General features: G+C 32.0%; 1 protein-coding gene across 3 annotated transcripts; it reads right to left on the bottom strand.

Moving 5' to 3' along the window:
- Positions 1-689: 689 nt before the first annotated feature.
- Positions 690-24977, bottom strand: LOC140056092 (dual specificity tyrosine-phosphorylation-regulated kinase 1A-like). Of its 3 annotated transcripts, none has more exons than XM_072101340.1 (10): positions 24609-24977; positions 8967-9178; positions 7914-8099; positions 7344-7491; positions 6134-6420; positions 4148-4294; positions 3795-3935; positions 3286-3416; positions 2794-2972; positions 690-2454 (listed from the first exon to the last, which is right to left on the bottom strand). In XM_072101340.1, the coding sequence occupies exons 2-10, from the start codon at positions 9072-9074 to the stop codon at positions 1940-1942; spliced, it is 1842 nt and encodes a 613-aa protein (XP_071957441.1). In that variant the 5' UTR covers positions 9075-9178; positions 24609-24977; the 3' UTR covers positions 690-1939. The 3 variants fall into 3 exon arrangements, with proteins under 3 accessions (XP_071957441.1, XP_071957439.1, XP_071957440.1); XM_072101338.1 differs by lacking the exon at positions 24609-24977 and adding an exon at positions 13759-14468; XM_072101339.1 differs by lacking the exon at positions 24609-24977 and adding an exon at positions 13759-14468 and having other exon boundaries at positions 2797-2972.

Below are 24977 nucleotides of genomic sequence, written 5' to 3'. Positions count from 1 at the left end.
AAGAGAAAAGTTCAAAGGTTATAAACAATTTCAATATTCAACAGTGTTGCAGCTATGGTTAAAATATTACTATGGAAACAAGTGTTAGTATAGCAACAGAGTATTTTGTAGGTCAGACATATTGTGTTTAGACCACAATAGTTTTTAAAAATAAGCTGTAATAAACAAACAAATACTGTGTACTTAATGTTTACAAAATAAATACAATATACCTTGATATATCTACAAAACCTTTCATTGAAATACAGAATAAAAAAAACATTACAATTGAAAGTTATATGACAATTAAAAGACAGTAAGAAATATAACTAAAATGTGGATAATTACATTGGATAAAAACAATAAAATTATTTGAATTTATTTTCCAAATTACAGATTAAATTCAAATATCACAGAATTTCATCATTGCATAATTTTCAGTACAAACAATAAAACAATTTTTAACTCTGGCCCTTAAAGGCTAATAGAATGCAAGATGTTTGACTATAGAGGGTGCCAAATAACTGAATCATCTTATAAATAAAACTATTGACATTTGAAATTGTATTTTGCCTGTTATTCTTTAAACACTACACAATTAGTATTTTTGTTTGTCAGAACTGCTTCTTTAAAATATGATAGGAACATTGGCTAGCATTGAGTATGTAAGACAATACAAGACAATTGACACAGACACATTATATAGATACGGACACTTTTCTACATGTATACGTTTAAGATACAACAAACTATTTAAGGAGAACATACACAAAACATAGATGTTGTTGCTGTTCAGCCTGTCATACATTTTAGAATGTACACTTGAAATTGGATTTGTACTTAAGTCAGTTGAACTATTGTTAAATTCACTTAGTTCGGACTTGATCAGTTCAACTAATGTTAAATCAAGCTATTTCCGTTATGCCAAGTGGGAAAAGACAAGCCAATTGATAACATTGGAATAGTTTTTGTTTTTTAAAGTAGTTACTAAGTGAAGTAATTTTGGTATATACTTATGCAAGAACAACTGTTAAATATAGCATTGAATATTGGAGTATGTGGCTTTTTTACAATATTCATATTATTAGCAATCAGGATTTCAATTATTCAGGATTTGGCATAGAGATATGAAATTCAACGAGACTTGTTTATTTAACTTAAGCACAAACAAGTTAGACAAGGATGGTTGTGGTCTAGTTATTATCTGTGAATCCAGTGTTATATACAGTTAAAATGACAGTATGTCTAGCAGTTTCTGCCACAGAGTACATTACAGTACTTTGTAGTATACACCAAGCATTTTGGATACCAGTGTAGTGCTTATGTGCAAACATCCACTCACTATTTATTAAGCAGATTAAGTGATTCATTTGAACAGGGTGTTCACTCATGTTGTATTCACAGTTTACTACCCCTTATAATATGAAACTCATTTATTTACCAAGAACCATTTCTTTAAAAATTCCTCACAAATATTACATTATGAACAGTTTGCTAACATTTCACATATTATTACGTTATAATTGTTGTTATATTTGTTTACATATTACTTATAAGCCATCAGCTTTTTTCATATATTCACACAGAAGGTTGTCATGGATATTAAGATATGATAAAAGGAAGCTGTAATAGGCAGTAGCATTTGAGATTGTGCTCTGAAAAAGTTCTTACTCATGAGAGAAAAACACTTTGAATTCTCTCGCTTTCTTACTGGCGCTGAGCCAACCTCATTCGCAGATGAGGGCGCTGTACTTTTATTCGGCGTTGGAGCAAGTTTCAAATGGAGCTACATTGCTTTGGTATCCTGTGACACACTGACAATCATTGCCTTCTTCTTAATACAAAATGTGTTGCTGCCACATGTCCTTGTCATATCCTTGCAACTAACCCTGCAACTCATTCGGGCTCATGTCCTTATATAGTCACAATCATTTAACCAATCAGGTTAATTCAATGTTTGTCAGTGACTTGCTACAGGGCTTTGCTGTACGCATACACCCATCATAGGTGATTCTTCAGTCTGTCTTTGCTGCGATTTACTACTACTGCTGCTGCCTAAAGCAGCGTAAGAATACACACCAGTTGCCGAATGATTCACAGACTGGTTATGTTTGTTGATACCTATATGAGGTGAGTTTGTACTTTGTTGATAACTACTTAGACTGATATTAAGCGACGCTGTTTGTGAACATTGAGTTTGTCCATGTGTTCCTATAGTCCTTGTTGGCATTACGTTATAAGCGTCTCTTGACGACGAGGAAGCCGACGATGGGTAAACATGATTTTTATGTGGAGCATAAGCGACGTGGGAAATAGGTTTGGCTATATCTCCGATTCCTCCCCATACATTATGTGAAGTCATTGGTGGAGCTTCAAAATCCATTGTTGATTTCTGTGAACTTTGACCTCCAGGATTGCTTGGCCCATATTGGTTTGAAGGATCATTTCTTGCACAGCCTCCTGACCCAGAACCTCCTAATAAAAATAAAGACAAATTATTATTATTGCATTTGTCAGGCATTTGTATGATTTGTTTTTATTTTTTTGAATGAGCCTTGAGCACTCTTGAGTGGTATGTGCGCTATAAAATCCTGTTATTATTATTATTATTATTTAGATGTAATATTAAACATTCCAACATTATCTAACCATGTTTTTATGATGGTGGCCCATCCAGCAAAGCTGATCATTGGGACCCACTTTAAATAGATAATTGCTAACGAACATGACAGAACGGTGTCCAGGTAAAGTGATAATTAAGATAACAAAAATGGAAAAAGGAATAATAATGGGAGGCATGTGCATAATACAAGCTACCTGAGCTAGAGCCTGAAGAGCCATCAGCTGCTGGCGGCGTGTCTGCTTGATCCATGGCAGGACTTGTTGATGTACTATTGCTTGTGTTCGTGCTCTCATCTGTGGTCCGTTTAAAGAACGTATGCTGGAGCGCATAGTATGGCTTGATACGCTCTACTGCATCATAATCAAGCATCCTGAAATGATTTTTATACATTATTACACTCTTTTTTCAAATGATAAAATAATGATTCTACTCGCAAAATAAACATAAGATGAATAAATTAACTTTTTCTTATTTAAGAAGCCACAGCAAAAATTATTCTTGGGAAGTTTTGTGTGTTTATTATTATTCATATTTTAAGGTCAATATGTTCGTATTTTAAGGTCAATATGTTCATATTTTAAGGTCAATATGTTCGTATTTTAAGGTCAATATGTTTGTATTTTAAGGTCAATATGTTTGATTTATCAATGCACAAATTTAACTTTAACAATTCTGTAACTTACTTGGTGATCAAATCCTTGAATTTGAGATAATCTTGTTGGGTGTGACCTGGTTCGCCTGCCCGTCTACCCCCAGGCCCTCCAGATTCTACGCCAATTATCTCATGCAACTTCCTACTACCTGGTGCCTTATACTGTGTAAAACAAATTGAAAGTATAAATAATTACATAAAGTGGGGAAATATGTATGAAAATTTCTTTATCCAATGTACAATAACTGAAGGTAGTTTTTAAGTTAACATTTAATATTATCATCAGCTTAAACGCTAATCGTTGTGGGACATTGCACGTCTCACTTGTGTTAGTCACTCTGTACGTCTTTAAACAAGCATGTGTATAGGTCCGCATGTGAAAAGTTCTGTTTCATTTTGATTGCCATTCATGTTGTTTTCGGTTTTTCTTTTGGTATTTTGGTCTTTCACTGAGTCTCTCTGAGCGCGATCTTAACATATTAAAGGTTTAGGAATTTTTTTAATGGTATAGTGTATTGTTATGTATCATTCTGTCCTTACCCTTTTGTTGTCCCTGGTTTTCTTGAGCACAAATGAGCCATCAGACAGTTTGTCAAAATACTTTCTTGCTTTAGGTGCATTGTCTAACAACTTCTTAGGTGGCATGCCTAACACTTCAATGATCTTGTTCATTTGGTCATTCTGGTGAAAACATACAAAATTACTATCAACATTTTTTTTTAAATATTTGCTATTAAAAACGTCGCTGCATAATCATTTGTGTCAACCAACTAAATTTCATTTGTGCCTCGTCGTTAAAATGACAATAAATAATATTGTATCATTAATATTTATGGATATGTGACCTTTTGAACTGATATTACCTGCATTAGTTATTTGAGTTGATGGCTTACCTCATTAGAACCACTGAATAGTGGTTCACCAGTATGCATTTCAACTAGTATACAGCCTAGACTCCACATGTCTATTGCAAGATCATAAGGGATCCCTAACAACACCTCAGGTGAACGGTAAAATCTACTCTGTATATATTGGTATATCTGAAGAGAAAAAATACACTTTAGTACATCAAATAGTAATATCTTAGCATACATGTCTATAATGTCACGTAATGTTATTGTTCGCTTTTCAATAATTCACCAACTTCCATACAATATTTTACTTGATTTGATATATTTTATATATTACAATACATTCATTCATTCTTTTATTTCAGATAAATATCCACAGAAATAGAACATACAATACATTACAAAAATAAATAAATGTATTCTGATTAAGTATCAGACTAAAATATATATATAAATTAAAACATGATTCTACACCATCTATGCTTTAACTGTTGTTGGTTAAACATTACCAATCCAATATCTTAGCCTACGGTACTACTACAATGTTTAATGTTAGCTTTTTGATAATTCACTAAAATCCATTCAATATTTTATTTGATTATGCTTTAATTTAACTATTAATATTGGTTATCTTAGGCTGTACACTATCTATATAATGTTTAATGATGTAAATTTGATGTTAGCTCTTTGATAATTCACTAACTGTTCTTATCAATATTTGACTTGATTATGCTTTAACTATTATGGCTGGTTAAAAATTAATATATTATAGACAACTTAATATTAATAATTAAATAAAAGCTCTCTACACAAAGAGTAAAATAATTTTTTTTTTTCAAAATGCATTATTTTATCATAATGTTGATATTTCATAATATTGTGATGATGGAAGTATTGTACTATTTGATCTGATTCTCTACATAAACATGCTATGAGTATGAGTAAAATATTATTTTTATTCCAAGTACAATAATGTTGATACTCATAGTATTATTATGATGGAAGTAGTGTACTATTTGATCTCATTATAATGTTACTATAACAGGTGCGGACAAAACCTTACAAAGAGATCAATCAATCAACATTACCACATGTCCACACACACCCACACATTGTAACCAGCACAATTATGTGTATCAATACGCACACACTTATCTATAGTACAGTATATTGTACACTACTGTATATGCAAATGATAATATAAATAAATGGTGAATGAATAATACACAATACTGTATAACATTTAGCTTATAAATATAAAGGAAATGAATGGAATAGGGTGGCCATAAACCACTATTCATAATAAAACAAACCATGCCATTAGATTTATGTTAGAAATAAAGAGTGAGGTATAGCAGGGTGGGCGGCCAAAAACTGTTAGGTTATAACATGCCACTACATCCATGGCAAAGGGATGCCTCACTAAAGAATGAGGCAGAGGCTGCCGGGCAAAGGGTTGGGCCATAAACCACTATTCCTAATAAAACAAACTATGCCATTAGACTTATGTTAGAACTAAAGAGTGAGGTGTAGCAGGGTGGGCGGCCAAACACTGTTAGGTTATAACATGCCACTACATCCATGGCAAAGGGATGCCTCACTAAAGAGTGAGGCAGAGGCTGCAGGGCAAAGGGTTGGGCCATAAACCACTATTCCTAATAAAACAAACTATGCCATTAGACTTATGTTAGAACTAAAGAGTGAGGTGTAGCAGGGTGGGCGGCCAAAAACTGTTAGGTTATAACATGCCACTACATCCATGGCAAAGGGATGCCTCACTAAAGAGTGAGGCAGAGGCTGCAGGGCAAAGGGTTGGGCCATAAACCACTATTCCTAATAAAACAAACTATGCCATTAGACTTATGTTAGAACTAAAGAGTGAGGTGTAGCAGGGTGGGCGGCCAAAAACTGTTAGGTTATAACATGCCACTACATCCATGGCAAAGGGATGCCTCACTAAAGAGTGAGGTATGGCAGAGTAAACTGTTTGAAAGTTATAAATAAAACCATTAAAGCAACACAACTTACCCTGTGCCCCAACTGACAGGAGCTTCCAAAATCCACAATTTTTATTGCACTTCGTTTAGGGTTACACAATAAAATATTTTCAGGTTTAAGGTCACAGTGAATAATATTAACTTCAGGTGTCGCTAAAAATAGCAACGCAGTACACATTTGCTGGGCAAATTTCCTAGTAAGATTTAGAGATACGCCACGAAAGTTTGTGTTACGTAATAAGTCATACAGATTGTAAGATAAAAGTTCAAAGACTAAACAAAGATGATTGCGCCACATAAAATGCCTCTTCAACCGAACTGAAATAGAAAGAAAAAACCGGATTTAAATCACAGTACTATAAATTGCACAATCAACAATCTATAATCTAATTATGAAGTATGGCACTCAAAGTATTCAATAAAGGAAGTAATGTATGCCCTATTTCACAAAAAGGAAATAAATTATTTGTTGTAATCAAATTTGAATGAATTACAAAATTCAACCAAAAATATTTCATTCATTAAAGTTAAACCATGGTAAACATTTGATAGGTTAAGGTTAATAAGGTACATTAAAATAATTTAAAATTGATTAAAAATGGGTTGAAATAATACAAATTCAACACTGCAGTATAAATTATATAAAATGAAAATGTCCATAATATGATATGAATGTGACTATTACTTTACATAATGAGATGCAAATGATATGCATAATGTTTCACAAGGACAGCCAATGAATGATTAATGAGAATAGTGACCAATAAAGCATGACCAAGAATTACATAGAAATGAATAGCTACTCAGTGTTACTTGAGCAATGTTGTCAAATAATGTATGGAATGGAAAATTTGAAATATAAATAATCTAGTAGACACAGTCTAATAAATTCATGTTATGATATAATTATATTCCAGTGTATTTTTTAAGTTTAGAAATATTGATCAAGGTGTAAATTTGCAAGATCACACAAACCAACAGTGATGTTGGTATGGTAGTCTATGACTGGCACTTACATGCAGAAACAGACAACAGTCTTTCTCTCAGAAGAGAAAAACATATGAAAAGAAAACAACAGAGCACTCTGATTGGAAAATGGTACCATCCACAGCATTTAGTGAAGAACCATTCCACATATCAGGGTAGCCTAAACTCTCTGAATAACATAGTATAAAACTGACAGCAAATAATGAGAGGCAAGCCATGCATTTTAAATGTCAGAAGAAAACATTTAAACTTACCTATATAATATTTATTTTCAGCATCATGTTTATTCATAAGTTCAAGTAATTTGACTTCAATTTGAGCTTGATTGAGGAAAGGTTTCTTGTTCTTTATTATTTTAATTGCTACACATTCTTGTTCTGAGTGGTCAAATGCTTTCACAACCTAAAAAACATGTTATGTTATACATTTTGATTTTGTTTTAAAAAAATAACATTAATTCACAACATTAAGTCATGTTAAACATCATAGTACAGTGGTCAAAAAACATCATTAATCCAAAGTAACTTCTTGTTCAGAGGGTGGTTTTAAAGGGACTAAAAGAACACAATTCAGAAATTGTGATTATCCATTAACTTAAAAAAAAAAATAAGACTAAATCACACATTCATTAAAACAAATTCTTCCAAATTTGTGTTGAATAGGAATGTATATTGTACCTTAGTCAGTATTCTGTCAAACATTGAATGGAAATTGAATTAGTATTAATTGATTCATTTATTAATTTATAACTTTCCATCGTATAAATTATATATTTTGTTTGCTTGATAAATATGCAAAGGACACAGTTAATATATACAGCTTACCTGACCGAATGAACCCTTTCCTATAAGAGAGTCAATCTCATAACGATCTAAGAATTTCTCGCCATTTCTTATAATATAATCAAAATGTTCATCATCATAACCGTCGTTGAATAACCTCCGCTCCTTCTTGTGTCCCGCGTCTTCGTTACCTGGTTGATGTCGCCGTTTCTTCTTAGCATAATAAACCTAAATGTACAGGTAACCATGATTTTAAAATATTAATAAACTAGAAATATGTACTGTAGTCTCAATGATGAATTATTCAAAACAATTTAAATGCTAGAAAATACTTATGACTGTAATATGATTTGTGTATTTAGAAAAATAAGCATTTCATTTTTTTAAAACTTTATTTATAAACCCTTCCAGCTAGATAAATTATTGCCAGTTGATAATATTCAATATTATGCTTTATTTTTATTTAATGTAAATTATTATATTATAAATATTGATAAATTTTCTTTTTATTTATAGCATTTGGTAATTATATAAATTATAAATAAAAGCATCAATTATAAAATAATATTGTAAATAATTGTTCATAAACACATGAACGTTAAAAAATCTGAAATGTGTCTCTACTTATAATATCAAAGTGGTATCCTACGTTTATTGTTGTAGAAAGGAAACCAAAATGGTACTTAGAGCCAAATCAATCATATTTTGCTCTTTGAAGCTACTGATACTAAAGGTAAGTATTGGCTATTTGCCAATTCTATGATGTTTTCAATAATCAACTCTACTTCGCAAGATGCTCCATTTTATCTGCTTCACAATGTTAACATTTTATTTAATTAACTCGTACAGTATCCATTCTACATCACATTCAGCTTCAGTAAATTAATGTGTGCATCGTTGTGTATGTTTCGTTTCTGCAAATATTATTTCAATGACTAAATTCTAACAACACAATTTCCTTTTCTACAGGTACGTAGAATGTTTACTGTAGGCCTACTAATGTTTTATAGTAAAAAAATGTAATTTTTAAACAATAAAATTATTATAACAGACATCAGGATAAAAAAACATTCATTTATGTACTTCTACACTTACTTCATTAATGTGCTTATAGGTCTTGATTAAGTCTATACTTAATTTCCGTAGCGGTGCTTTGGCCGGATCACGGAATGTAGTCGGCAATCGTTTTTGATTGTCCGTCATGTTCTGGTTTAATGGCGTACAAAGCTGTGATGTTGGAACCGTTACCGTTGTCCCCCCGCACAGAAGTGCATCCTCATCGTATGAAGCACACCTCCGTGACGAACCTGTAACGTAAACAAATTAAATAAAAAAATGCAACTAAATTAATAGACACAAATTTGAGAAATATATTTTTGGAAAATTTTAGAATTTTGGACGTTTTGGTCTGGTTATGGGATACAGTAGTAGTACCTGTAACTGTTTTGAACGACTCCGGTATTGGTTAGAATAGGAGAGGTACAGTAGTACTAAGGCTTCCTTTATAGTACTGTAGCGTTATTTTTAAGTACCAACGACTTTATAGTTACTTTTAAGTACAGTAAATGTTTTTGCTTACAAGAACTACTGTTACTACAGGTAAGGTTTGTTTTTCAAATGTAATTTCATCATTTTGTTTTGATCCTGATATTAAGTACAAGTTTAATAAGTCTCTTTAACAATGAAATGACTACGTAATCAAGATGATTCATTATTAATCAGTTATCTATTGTGTTACATAGCATTTGACTTTCTGACTCATAATTATGGGTTAACAAACTATGTTCAAAATATCTAGTTCTAAAAATGTTTTATTTTAATAATAAGCTACAGTACTGTAAGTCAGGGCTCAAAATATGATAATAATTTACACAAAAAAACTATGTGAATAAGTTTCAGATGGCTAATAATTAATTTTATAATCTTAATTTGTAAATTATTATTAAGATGTATACAATACTTATAAAATTGTCTGTATTGTTCTGATCAGCTGACTGGGCCACCCTCAGAAAAAATATTGTTGACATAAATAAATACACTATGAATTGTTATTTGTAATGCTATAATTTATAAACTGAGAAAAGAAGCAGCAATTGATCATCAATGCATAAATCAAATCTATAGATACAGTGAGTACATCGTGACTACTAACGAATGCTATATCAAATTATATAATATAATTTGACCCCTGTGTGACCTGTCAAATGCGTAATGAAATTATGTGAACATCACTGCATGCTTTCTTCTCTTGGCCTTTCATCGACCTCCTATTCGATCAAGTCGATTATTTTGACGTTTATTAAACACTGTGATACGCTATCATGCTTTCATACCTGTATTGTTGTATATTGAACTACTGTATACTAATGTACAGTATATTGAACTACTGTATACTAATGTACAGTATATTGAACTACTGTATACTAATGTACAGTATATTGAACTACTGTATACTAATGTACAGTATATTGAACTACTGTATACTAATGTACAGTATATTGAACTACTGTATACTAATGTACAGTATATTGAACTACTGTATACTAATGTACAGTATATTGAACTACTGTATACTAATGTACAGTATATTGAACTACTGTATACTAATGTACAGTATATTGAACTACTGTATACTAATGTACAGTATATTGAACTACTGTATACTAATGTACAGTATATTGAACTACTGTATACTAATGTACAGTATATTGAACTACTGTATACTAATGTACAGGTTGTCTACAGCAGTCATGGATATTTTAATAGTATCTTTGCATTGTTGTTGTGTACAACTGTTGGATAACTATGTGTACTGTTTTTGAATATTGTAAATTTTTTCCTATTTAATTTAACACAGGTAAACTGGAAAATGCAGTTGTAAAAGAAACTTATAATTTAATACAGTAATTAATTAGAAATAAGGATAAATACCATAACAATGTCATACTGTACTGTACACTTGTTCTATTTACTAGTGTTACTGTAATAATGTTGTATACAATGATGACACATGTCGTCAGCTTAGGTGAGTTCAGGTTCAACACATGACATGGCACAGGTGAATAAATGCAAAAAAATATTTATTTACATGAGGTTTTTTAAAAATAAATACAATAATATGTACAACACTGTTGGTGACAACATGTTGTTACAGCCTTTGACAATTCCTTGTAGGGATGGAAATTTTGACCTTTGACATTCCCTTGTAGGGATAGAAGTTACTTCATACTGGAAATAGATAGTAGGTATGTTAGGCATGTTATGAAAGGTTGGTAAGGATGAAAACTACTGTAGGTCTAGTCTTTACTATGTGCAGGTATTCAAAATATGCAATGAAGGAAGGGAAGAAGGCCTAGCCCTCACCAATGGAAAACAGGTATGCTAGGCATGTTGTAAAAGTCAGTTAGGCTGGAATCTACTGTGGGCCTAGCCCTCACCAATGGAAAACAGGTATGCTAGGCATGTTGTAAAAGTCAGTTAGGCTGGAATCTACTGTGGGCCTAGCCCTGTAAAGTGTGGATTATAGGTATGTCAGATATGCAGTGAGAGATAGTTTGGAATTTAAAGTATCTAGGTCAGGTAAAACACCATGAGATCCTGCAGCCTAGACACATTAGTAAATTGACAGACAATCATCTTGTTTCAACACAAACTGATAAGAGATTCTATCTTAATTTACAATTTCTGAACAGTATAAATAATGTACTTTTTTAGACCTTCTTGATAATTTGTATTATTTAAATTAATGTCAAACAGCGTTTAAATTGCCAGGACACAACATTGAAATTTACAGAACATACACTATACAGTGTATTTGTTTCCCAAATAACAAAATCGTATTAAATAATAAATAATCTGTAATTTTATATTGCATTGTACATACAGTACCCTACCAGTAAATATGGTTTTGTTATAAATAGGACACACCCTCTCCACCCCCACACACACACACAAGCATCATATGGTACTCCTTACTCTACCAGTAAATATTCCATACATTATTAATATTCAACTGACTTTAACAGGTTTGTACTCACTATAACAACAATAGAAACAACTAATAATACAAAAAATACCAACTTACTTTAAATAAACCTATTTTAATATTTTTTTTCAGCTTTTTAAGCTATTTAGTACACTAAAATGTACTGTAACACTATGAACAATAGGTACTAAACACTACCTTTTATTATTAATATACTGTAAATTGTCTACTGATACATATAAACTGTGTATAAAGATACTGTAGATCTATTTGCCCTACTACTTAACAACCAAAACATTTTTTCAATGGGTATCCCCCAAAAAATCAAAACATTGGTTGAATGGGTATTCCCCGAAGAACCAAAAGATTGGTTGAATGGGTATTCCCCGAAGAACAAAAAGATTGGTTGAATGCATATCCCTTAAACAACAAAAACATTGGTTGAATGGGTATTCCTTAAACAACCAAAACATTGGTTCAGTGGGTATCCCTTAAACAACCAAAACATTGGTTCAGTGGGTATCACTTAAACAACCAAAACATTGGTTGAATGGGTATTCCCCAAAAAACCAAAACATTGGTTGAATGGGTATCCCTAAACAACCAAAACATTTGGTTCAATGGGTATCCCTAAAACAACCAAAACATTGGTTCAATGAGTATCCCTAAAACAACCAAAACACTGGATTAATAAGGTATTCTCCAACATTGAACAACCAAAATATTGGTTGAAAACTAACCCAATTAAAGAATTTCTAATACCCTACTAACTTGCAGTATAGGTAAACCTCACACCATCAAAACATCCGATAAATGGGTACAGTAATATACAACTATTTTAATATGTAATAAATTGTATTGAATAGAATTCTACAAAGTAACTGTAGAGTATATTCAGCTGTACCTGTAGTTAATAAAATCATATCAAAATATTTGAAATGGACCAATGACGATTTGAAATGGACCAATGACGATTTCTAAAAACTGAATGAATAAGGATTAAAAAAACATCAACATTATTGTACTTTACAGTACTGTATGGTTAGAATTGTACTGTATGCTTAGAATTGTACTGTATGCTTAGAATTGTACTGTATGCTTAGAATTGTCCTACAGTATTTAAAAATTCAAACATAAGATAACTCCAAATATTGAAGCCATGACATTTTGATATTTATTGGATCATCAGCACCAACATGCTACCTGTATTCCTTTATACCGAAATATTAGAGGTTATTGACCTTACAGATTGACCTGTCAACATTATGCACAAGTGAGTGTACAACAAATCAATATCAGTGAATAATAATTATACATTTACTTTAACTTACTGTACAGTCTAAAAATAATTCAAAATGAGTTTAAATAATACTGTAATTATTACTAAAACTCTGACATATAAATGAATGAAAAAAATGAATATATACAGTACAATACAGTAGCAACAAATAAATGTATACTGTACATACAGTATCGCAGTCAATACATTACAGTACAACTACAACAAGCCAAAACACACTATTTGTAGAATTACCATCGTGGTTATAACCAAACAACTGTTAGTAAATACTGTAGTGCTAAGACGATTCCTTTCACAGTAGCAATGGACTACTACAATATTACTCATCCTATATTCTAGCCTAACTCATGAATCATCAATGATTCATTTTAATAAATATTTCTTTTATCAAATTACTGTGTTTAATTCTTGAGTCACTGTCATGTCATTGTCCAGTCTAATTATAATAACAGTAGATAATTCAAGTTTATTTTGACCATGTTTATATCAAGTCAAAAGAACATCAATTTCAATAGTCAATTCTCAATGCATTATCAGTATGTTATACAGTATATTCAAATATTCATGATAAAAAAAAAATTGATGTGTGAAAATGTACTTACGTCGATGCGTTCGATTAGAATGACCATTCATAACATTGTGTACCATGTCGATACGATTTAACAAAAGGGGACCGTCGCGGGCTAGCATAATATCATAATATCCAGAACAGGCGTAGACTATGTTTGTCTACTACCAAATCAACGAACCATTGACAACAGTGTTATTGAAAACCACTAGACTGAGTGAATAGCAATAAATATGCTAACTCATGAAAGTTGATTAATTATACATTATCCTCATACTGTATATACTCATACAATACACAAGTCAAATTAGTGTTATCAATTCAATTGTAAAAGTATCATCTATAAAACACAATCTGCTACTGTCAGTTATTGCACTCAGGAAACAAGTATGTTGTGTCGTACAATATTTAAATCCAGGAAAAAGGTTGCTTAATTCACATTGAATTTGACGCAATACTGTTGCACTTCACTTGTATACAAGAATCCCTTGTGAATGTTGTTGTTATCAACATGTCCATGTTATGACTGGTTACACTGGTATATAATCATATTATCTCCTTGTAAGCTATAATTTCTCACAATTTACCAAGAAAAACAAATCATTGAAACTCTGCAGCCATTTCTCGCACGCCCAGACAGCTTTCCTATAGGCAACACTGTTACTATTTCTGTTCTCTTATCTGATTGGTTAGTATTAGTTCTTCTTAGAGGTCAACTGGAGGTTGGACCATTCAGACTGAAGGTCATTTGGTAAGCAATGCTTGAATGCAAGTATTCAATGCATTTGCTGCTACCTGCATTCTCATAACCTATGCTCTATTATACTAATGTGGATTCTTCCATTCTTATCAATAGGGATGTTTACAGTGACTGATTCGACACAATGTAATTAATTGCATCAAATGACTTGCATTTCCTAATACTGTTTACAAAATAATATTATTCAAAAATAAAGCAAAAGAAAGGAAACTAAACTTATCTAAAAATTATCATTTAAATTAATTTATATTAAAAATAATCAACAATTGCTGATTATTATTTGCAATATATTATACTGAACTTAATTTCGTCACATACTTTTAAATGCTAAGTTCAGTACTTATCTTAATTTATAAAACACTCTATTTAAAAACAATACAAAACATAAGTAGTAATTTCAAAGTTAAACCATCCATACAAAAGGAAACATGAGTGAATGGTTGTAAACAACAAAGTACACAAACCAAAACATAGAACAACAAAACAACAAAAATAAATCAACAGTTGTGTTTGGTTGGTTGGTCCTTTTGTTAATAATTAACTTCTCACAATACACATTTATTTTTGTTATGTACAGTATACAGTAATATGTTCTCTATATTGATATTTATCTGAAATAAAAAAATGAATGAAATGAATGAGTTAACACGTTCTGTTGCGTACAATATGTTATAAATAACCCAATTATTAAATAACAAGTCTGTTTTAATCTAGTCTATCTTTTTTTTTATACTCATATATTTTTATATTGTATGTTTAATTGTTTTAAGGATGCACCATTATTATGTGTGCCGCTGTTCAAAAAGCGTTTTCCAAATAAATTATTATTATTATTAAGTTCACTAGTTTAAGTTCACTAGTATGTATACTGTAGTTAGTACTGTGCATAGTAGTAGTAGTATTCTACACTAAAAAAAAAACTACAAATTTAATTTGTTATTGTTAATTTGTTCCTCAGTGATTGGTTATACAATCACAAAATTACTAATAAGTAATTTAGCAATGGTATTTTCAGGTGCCTCTTTCTCTGTTCGAGTACTGTTTTTATTTTGTTTGTTTACTTCTTAAGAGCATTAAATTAAAGTAAATATATTTTAAATAGTACTGTACTGTATGTTGTAAAAATATTGTTAGTTTTTTAGTAAAGACTTGCATGTTTGAATGTTTCACTGTTACTACACTCTATATTATGAGACAAGTCTCAGCCTTTCTTGCCATTTTTTTTACTATAGTATTTTTAATGTGCATTGTTGAAGTATGAACCTTAATTTATATTCATCATTGAACTTGTATAGAATCATTGATTGCATTCTGTGAAAACAGCATTAACAAACAGTTGAATCAACTTGAAATTCTATGAAAGAATCATTGCTGGTCATTGCCCACTTACTGTACATTCTATACTAAAAATTCAATTTGATTAGAAATTAGTATTTAAACATTTTTTAATTACATTTTTCCCTTTATTTTAACATTTACCTTCGATCTTTCCATTAATACCAAATTGCTTTATAAAACAAAATGCTGTTTGGGAAATTTTGTTTTTTAGAAAAAATATACACAAAAATATTATTCCCTATTAATAAAACATACTAATGTTTTACACATATTATTCTACTTAATATTTTGAAGTGGAATATTTTACCAGGAAGTATTTAAAGCAATGAACAATTAAGTCAGATTGAATAATATTGCTTTATACAAGCTATTACAATCATTTAGGAATCCTGTAGGATTTTAACAGATTTTCAATTTCTTCACGAATATTAGTTTAAACGTCGTCGTCATTGCGCTTGTGGCAATATATGCAGTTCGTGTCATCTACTTTCCTATATCGCTGCATATCATTTGTCTCGTCTAAGGTCAAAGGTTACTTTCCTGTCTGTCTGCTAGAAATTTCAATAGGGACCATCTCATCTTTCCTTATAATTGCGATAATCAATGAAGGGATTGCCTCATCATAAAAATATCAATGGGTAAATTTGAAGTCACTTTGAGACACGAGACTGTAATATATGGACTTGTACAGTACTACTGTACCAAGTCGACAGGAAAATGCCACAGGAGAGAGGACACGATATTTGTACAAAGTACAGTAGTTCCCGGCAAAAGGGGAACCGTTCGTGACAGGCTTAGTGATCTATCTTTGAGTTCATATGCCAACATGTTTAGCTAGTATTGTCTCGTCCTGTGCTTCAATTATGTTTGTATCATGTATTAATTATTTTGTTAAGGTGGCCAAATACTGTACGAGCTTTGCTCTTTTTTGGTCATCCTTCCATTTTTGCTTATATTCATGACACTTGTTTATATTGGAAAATAAAAACTGAAACTGAACTGAAACAATAATGGCTGCTAGTTTTCATTGATTCAAGGGGCCCCTTTAGCGATGGGCTTAGCATTCAGTATAGCTGATAAAATTATATGATAAATCATGACATTTTGGTACAGGACAGGCCAGAGACTACAAATTTTACCCCACCATTTCCAGACTCGTTTGTGCTACGAAATCTTCGGAAATACAGTATACCATGTAAATGTGGCACCTCTGTGTATTAGAATATTTAAGAGTGACTTCCTCGGGGGTCAAAAGTACACATAGCCTTTGGTGGTAAAGTTACAACATAATTGAAATTTGTTTTCAAATCCAGTGCGAACAAGGCTTTAGTTTGCTATAATTCTGACCTACTGTTTGTTTGACCTAATTCACTTTTACATTTTCATCTGATTCGCTTTACAAGGGTATTGCTAAACACCGCAAACTTCCAAAAAAACATAGCAAACCCCATCGAACCAACATAATAGTGATTGAATCATGTAGTGTACAACCCACTGAGTATATCCATGTAAAAAAAATATTACATTTTTACTGTTAACTAATTATTTTTGGGGTAAAACATCATTTTTTGGTCAAAAATGATTGCTAATAGGTATCCCAATGAAAGCGCACAGAGGGGTATCACTTTTGAAATATTGACGAAATTCGAAAAAGTAGTATGACTTTGATGTTAAATAAATCGTATTCAATCTTAATTAATACTTACAAAATTTATATTGTTTGAAAGTACTTGTTTTAATCTTTGTATAAGTGTGTTTATAATTAAAATTAATGAATTAGTTGCCGAGAAAATGCGATTTTAAAACGGTTCTAAAATCCCGTCGAGCCGATTTCCGCGCGTTGAAAACCTCATCGGAAAATCCCCATCAGTTTTCAAAACACGATCGCACGATTACCATTGGAGCTAGCGGATTAATTTTTGTTGTATGTTATCAGGCTTTAAATAAGCTTTAATTTGATACGAAAATCGTCTTCTATAAATAGGTTTTTCGTAACGAAAAGTCAATTTTTGTGACAAAAATCCAATTTTGATTCACCGTTTATGGAAAAATATTATGGATTTTGGTATTAAATTATAGCTAAATCTACATTGAAATCGATAAAACATAGTTTACAAACGTATTGTGCATGGTAATTGAGCGAACTACATTTTAAAATGGTGCATGAGGCGTAAATCCCGTTCAAAATTTTAAAGATCCAACCATTATAATCCGGTGAATATTGTAGTGAGTAAAATATTGTACTCTAAAATACGCGCGTGTTTGTTGTGGCGTTTTCCGTTAAATACATTAATGCACCCTATCAGCGAATGGTACGTTCCATATTTTGAACACGTTGTTTAGTTTTCCCCTCGCTCGAGTTCGACCGGCTCGACGCGAGATGTGTGACAGCAGCGATGTCGGAGATTGACATGTCCTTTTCCGTCGTAGAATATCTGGTTTTACACATTAATTTAACAACTTAAAATTGATGTAATGTGCGGAAGATTTATTATGCAAGTATACAATGCAAATGCGTTAGGTTAAAATGTACCGAGGAAATTTATTAAGCTAATTTACCAACGTTACATTTGACTCTGTATACGGCGGCCGAAAGTCATTAACTGCGACCGAAATACTTTAACGGAGCGACTACTGATCGCGAGTAAGCCGTGACTTGGCCTAAACTTTAGCTCCGTATTTCAATTTAATAACGTAATAATACGAAAAGAAAACAATTTTTATAATGTTATATATACTATTCAGGTAAACAATTAATTGTTTTAATTAACATTGATTATTTTAAATGAGTTTATTTTGACCCATATTGTGTGCGTTTGCCTCAAAGAGCATATCTTACTTAGCTTAGATTTGGTGTCATAATCATATGGGCCTAAAATCTTGTTTTACGTATTCAAAAGTTATATATAATAGTATTTATGATTGAAATTATAAATATAAAGTATATTAAAATATTCTAATAATTATACTTACCGAAAATTAGTGTAAAAGAAAGGAAACAGTACACACCATTTTTAACATACTTTTTCATTTTTTCTTTTTATAATTTTAAATTTCACCATTAAAAAAATTTTTTTTTTTCATATACACATCTAAAATATATTTATTAATGAAATATACACTACATTCTAACAAGTACAAAAAAAATTAAATGAATTAGTACAGTAGTTCAAAAGTTACAGATCATTGAAAAATTGCAGTTTTTTCATTTTTTAGGGAATTCCAGCAAAAATGGGCGTTAAATGCTTTCCTACCACTTTGCGGACAAATAATTTAAAAAATAGGTTTCGTTGAGGCTCCAAAAAAAATAGAGTTGTACAACTCTGTGATATCTATAGGTTTAACAAAATTCAAAACTTTTAACTAATTATTGTAAAAGTTATAACCTTTTAAAAATGCTTCCAATTTCAACTGCAAAAAACACAATTTTTAGGCAAAAAATCGTATATTTTTTTACCACTTTAAATAACCATAACTTTAGAACGGGTAATCGGATTTCAATCATTTAAATCGCAAAATGCTAATTACATTAAGTTCTTTATGGTTAACTGAAAGAAAATGTAAAAAAATTAATCTGAATTTTTTCATTGGGATACCTATTGCTAAACCCTGCAAACCTCCAAAAAAATATAGCAAACCCCACCGAACCAACATAAATGTGATTGAATCATTACATGTAGTGTACAACCCACTGGGTATATCCATGTAAAAAAAATATTAAATTTCTACTGTTAACTACTTATTTTTGGGGTAAAACATCAATTTTTGGTCAAAAATGATTGCTTATTTTTAACCAAAAAATGATGTTTTATCCCCAAAAAAGTAGTTAACAGTAGAAATTTAATAATTTATATACCCAGTGGGTCGTACACTACATTATTCAATCACTTTTATGTTGGTTCGGTGGGGTTTGCTATGTTTTTTTTTAGGTTTGCGGGGGTTTAGCAATACCCCTTTACAATGTTGCAGTACATGGTGACATGCTGTGTTGTCTGTCTGTCACACTACTCTATTATATTTTGATTATGAATTACACAAATGAGTGTTTTTGTCCATTTCAAATGATGGGGGTTTATAAATAATGTCAACCTTCTATTTATAATGGATGGGCCATGTACTGTATCTCATTAATATCAACCTTCTATTTATAATGGATGGGCCATGTACTGTATCTCATTAATATCAACCTTCTATTTATAATGGATGGGCCATGTACTGTATCTCATTAATATCAACCTTCTATTTATAATGGATGGGCCATGTACTGTATCTCATTAATATCAACCTTCTATTTATAATGGATGGGCCATGTACTGTATCTCATTAATATCAACCTTCTATTTATAATGGATGGGCCATGTACTGTATCTCATTAATATCTACCTTCTATTTATAATGGATGGGCCATGTACTGTATCTCATTAATATCTACCTTCTATTTATAATGGATGGGCCATGTACTGTATCTCATTAATATCAACCTTCTATTTATAATGGATGGGCCATGTACTGTATCTCATTAATATCAACCTTCTATTTATAATGGATGGGCCATGTACTGTATCTCATTAATAAACTTAACACCAACTTCAGAGAAGAATACAGTAATCTAGTTATCTTACTATGAATTCTACAAAAAGAAAGTCATAAACTAAGTCAATAAATGGAATTAATTTTCCACTGATGAAAGTACCCTCAACAAAATTCATGATTTAAAAAAAAAAAATTTGTTTTTGCAATATAATATAAATGTATTATACTGTACAATGGTAAGTGGTTATTCCGCCAAAATACTGGGTACCAGCATCATCAGGTATCATATGACAATAAATGCTGCTGCAAGTTTTTACATTTTTTATACTCCTAATTATTAACAATATTTTACTAGTTGTTGTTCTGTATTTTGTCCTATGATTCTTAAGGTACTCGTACAGTACCTAAAGTCACCTTTAAAATAACCCAAGATGCAACTTTCCCTAAAAGTATGTTTTTCAAAATTCATTCACATACAATTAGAAACTGGAGATTATTGTTTCCAGTGGAATTCTGGTAACTGTTTGTTAGCAATTTATATCGCTGATGATTTCGGTAAACAGTAATTAAAATTAAGCTGTGTTTGTGATGTCTCCTTTATTTATAATTATTCAATTTAATCAATAATGTATTTCCATACAGTAATGTACAGTATTCTTCTAGTTAGTACATACTGTAGAGTATACTTGTGTATTTTTAGGGTGGTGGCGCTGGGGTGTCACGAAACCTAAGACCACGAAAGCTAAGACCCCCTAAGACCACAAAAGCTAAGACCCAAGACCTAAGATTACAATATTTATCTTTCGCACCTGCCTTGTATTTTAACTCCCAACATTTATTCTGAATACCACACCTTAGAATTAGCACTTTTATGAAAAAGAATCACATAAAAAGTAACAAATACATTTTTAAATTGATGATTTTAAAGACGTTTTTCTCGCACACATACTGTTTGCGAATTTTGCATGACTAGCCTACCTACAGTACAGTAGGCCTACCCAATGTTCAATGTTTTTGTTTCTATGGAACGTCAAAAGAGCAAAAATTATATAGAGGGCTGAAAACTCTGTGGAGTCCATCTACAGTGTGGATGGAACAATGTAAAATTAAAATGAAAATAGTATAATCATGCTAGTACGAAGAAATAAATACTCGCAAATAAATTTTAATTTAAAAATCATGATAATAAGTTTTTTTTTTGTTTCGTTTTCTTTCTGTTTTTATACTTGTTCTATTATTGTTGCTCTTTTGGCGCTCCATAGAAACAAAAACATTGAGCATGGGAGGAGTTACAGTATATGTGTTTCTCCTTCTGAAAGTACTTATAAGTCCTAATTTTAAAGTGTGGTATTCAGGATAAAGTCAGTTAACAAATTTGGAGTCAAAGTACAAGAAAGGCAGGTGCGAAAGAAAAACATCCTCTGAACCAACACAATTGGAGTAAATATCAGGGCTGAAAATTAACGGTCGCCCGGTCGCCAATGGCGACCTTTATTTGGTAAGGGCGAGTATTAATTGTGTGATGGTCGACCCGTCTGGCGACTTCCAGAAATTGCATCCACCTACCTTTTATAACTAATCTAGGCCTAGGCTAATAATATATAAGCTAAGTTATAAGCTACAAGCAGTCCCTCGTTTTTAAGGATCGCCAGCGCGATCAACAACCTTCAAGGAGAGCAATATTAATCGCGCTCCATCTCACAGTGCGAGGTTAGGTACCAAACAAGGGGATTCCCCTGCCTGCATTCAAGGGCGAGTTTACTTCATCGCCTCATAGTGCATCCAGTACGGTGTCATAGAAATACCTCCTTTACAGCAACCAATAATTGTTTCTGTTATGCTTACTGCATGTTTTTATGGAACGAGTTTATAAAATATATTTAATTTTAAAAGGAAACATTAATAGGAGGCCTAAATATAATGTTTATTATTTAAAAAGCTTAGTTGTCATTGATGGATTATTTCTTCAAAAGTTCCAACCAATTTTGGTCACTCAAATCGTGCTGACGTGTGACGTCATCATCTTCTAGAAGCTCTCTCAGGTAGCTCTGAGCTCTCCCCAATTGTGCGTGCATGTGTGACCATGGAGGTATACCTCCATGGTGTGACACATGTAAACACGATTAAATATCTTTCTTAATTATTTTAAAATGATACTTTGTAACTTATTATCAATATTTTAATGGCTATTGCATGTTAGTAGAATTGTATAATTTATGAAATACAGGTAGTTTTTTGTCTGATTTCTAGACCAACAAGCTAGGCTAGAAAAGCTAGGCCTAGGCTAAAGACATGTTGGTCAGGATTCTCCAGGCAGGCTCCTGAAACCCAATCAAAAGTAATAAATGATATAATTGAGAGGGGTGGGGATAAATTCCCCCCCCCCCTTAGGCTAAAAAAAAAAATTTACAAAAAATTAATAAGGGCCAGCCATTTTTAATAAGGGCGACCATCCTTCAACTTCAACTGGCCCTGCTGGCCACTATGGTTTAAAGGTTAATTTTCAGCCCTGAAATATATACCAACAAACAACCCGTCAAGTTTGTTTGTTGTAAAGAAAAAATATACATTTACTCAACGGGCGAATATAACGTGAGTTCATCTATGTTTTGCGGTAGTATTTAATTATATTTATGGTAATAAATGAAACCTACTATGTTTAAAATTATGTATGGATAAACAAGTATTGTTTTTAAGCTGTAGTATATCTTAGAATTTGTAATCTTAGGTCTTGGGTCTTAGCTTTCGTGATCTTAGGTCTTAGGGGGTCTTAGCTTTCGTGGTCTTAGGTTTCGTGACACCCGGTGGTGCTGTTGCAGATTTACAATAAAGGTCTCTTCAATGTAAAAGAGAGTGGGTCACAATCAATCACATACAGGTAACAGAATTTTGAAGGTTTACAGTATAAAGTAATTTTCAGTACATTTTTGGCCTTACAACGAAATTTAAGCTTGATTATGTACGGAAATGGAGATACTGTAAATAAGGCCGCTGGAAATACATTACATGTACATGGTTCTCGTCAGCACTTATCAAAAAATTGGTGAGGGATTTTTGTCAACGTTCATCTTTCATCACAGTATTTTAATTAAGTGAAATAAACCTTGAATGCAATAATGCCGTAGGCAGAGAGGTAGCTAGGCACGACGATCGATCGCGAAATGTATGATGAGCAGCAGTCCAAAAAAACGCGGTAGACCTCGTTCTGATGATACTAAGGTATGGATATCGCGTGTGGATACGACAAACACACGCTCACCGCGCGCCCCCAGACAAGAATAGGCTCAAAATACGGATTGATGTCGGTCCGCGACGATTCATATACACACTTTATGTTGCGAAATCGTGCGATCACACAATGGTTTGAGCGTTCACGATCGACGGGAGGCGAGTCGGATTTTTATGAAAGAAAATATAACAAAATTTGTACTTTTCCCATATTTACCCCTGTTTTTTCTTAACAAATACACAAAGATGAAAGATGAACTTTTTTGGTGCGGGGCCTAAAATCGCGAGCGGGCGGTGACGAGAACCATGTAATTGTAATGTATTTCCAGCGGCCTAATGGAAAAATATACAAACTACACAAAATGATGATTATGCCAAATAAATTACAAGAAAACCCCAGTAAAACACTACTGCTGTCTGTCATGTCGGACAATCATTTTGCGCACTCATGTGATTGTGCGCCGGACGGCTACCTTACGCGACACGTAACAAAACTACTGACATTTTATATCCCTAAAAATTATATCATTTTTTAAGAAACTCTGCAAGTTCCAATCAACTTCCAAAACACCTAGGCCCCTAGTAAAATTCATATGGCTTTATGCTGAAAAGTAGAGTCTAGGCCAAGTGTCTAAACTAGGCCGACCTAATAACACTCTTCCTGATACAGCCCTAGTCACTTCAGTGTTAATTATTACACACTCGCTCGGCTCAATCTCATGTCGTATTCATGATGACTGGCTTGCTTCTCGTCGTTAAGATAGGCTAATAACATGAGGCTAGGAAATATCAATGATACACGAGCAAGAATACCTAACGTTTAATCTAAAGAACATCAAGTTACACATATTAAAATAAATTATTAAGGTATGAAAATAAAATGTATAAACAAAAACGTGTTTAGCTAAACTGAAGCCATTCAATTCGTTCAACTTGTGTTGTGTGAAGATCAAAACAACAAATTACGGGCGCCCTCTGCTGTAAAAATAAATCATAAACACGAGAAATAATAAAAAATAACTCACCTAACGTTGTTTGACATATATATTATAATTCCATGATATTTATAAATTCCCTTCTGTAAACTGTTTAAGTTTTAATATCCAAAATCGCACGTGTTTTAATGTCGGGTCATTCAGATAATCACAACACAATTGGCGCGCGAAATGAATCTTGAAATTGTTCACTTACAGTTTAAAAACTTGCTGATATATCCAAAACGAGAAAGACAATTACATTAAAATTCGTCAAAATAAATATCATTGTTCACAACTTACATATTTCAAACGGAAATATATTTAGAAAACAACGAGTTAATTATCCACTACGTAATAAATTCGATGGACCAGGTTCATGAACTTCGGAGAGCACAAAATGGCGGCCAGAGTTCGCGT

Source organism: Antedon mediterranea, chromosome 8 (assembly GCF_964355755.1).
Source record: "Antedon mediterranea chromosome 8, ecAntMedi1.1, whole genome shotgun sequence".
Lineage (NCBI taxonomy): Eukaryota > Metazoa > Echinodermata > Crinoidea > Comatulida > Antedonidae > Antedon > Antedon mediterranea.
Note: the sequence above shows the minus strand (reverse complement) of the source record. Positions and strands in the feature narration are given on the sequence as shown.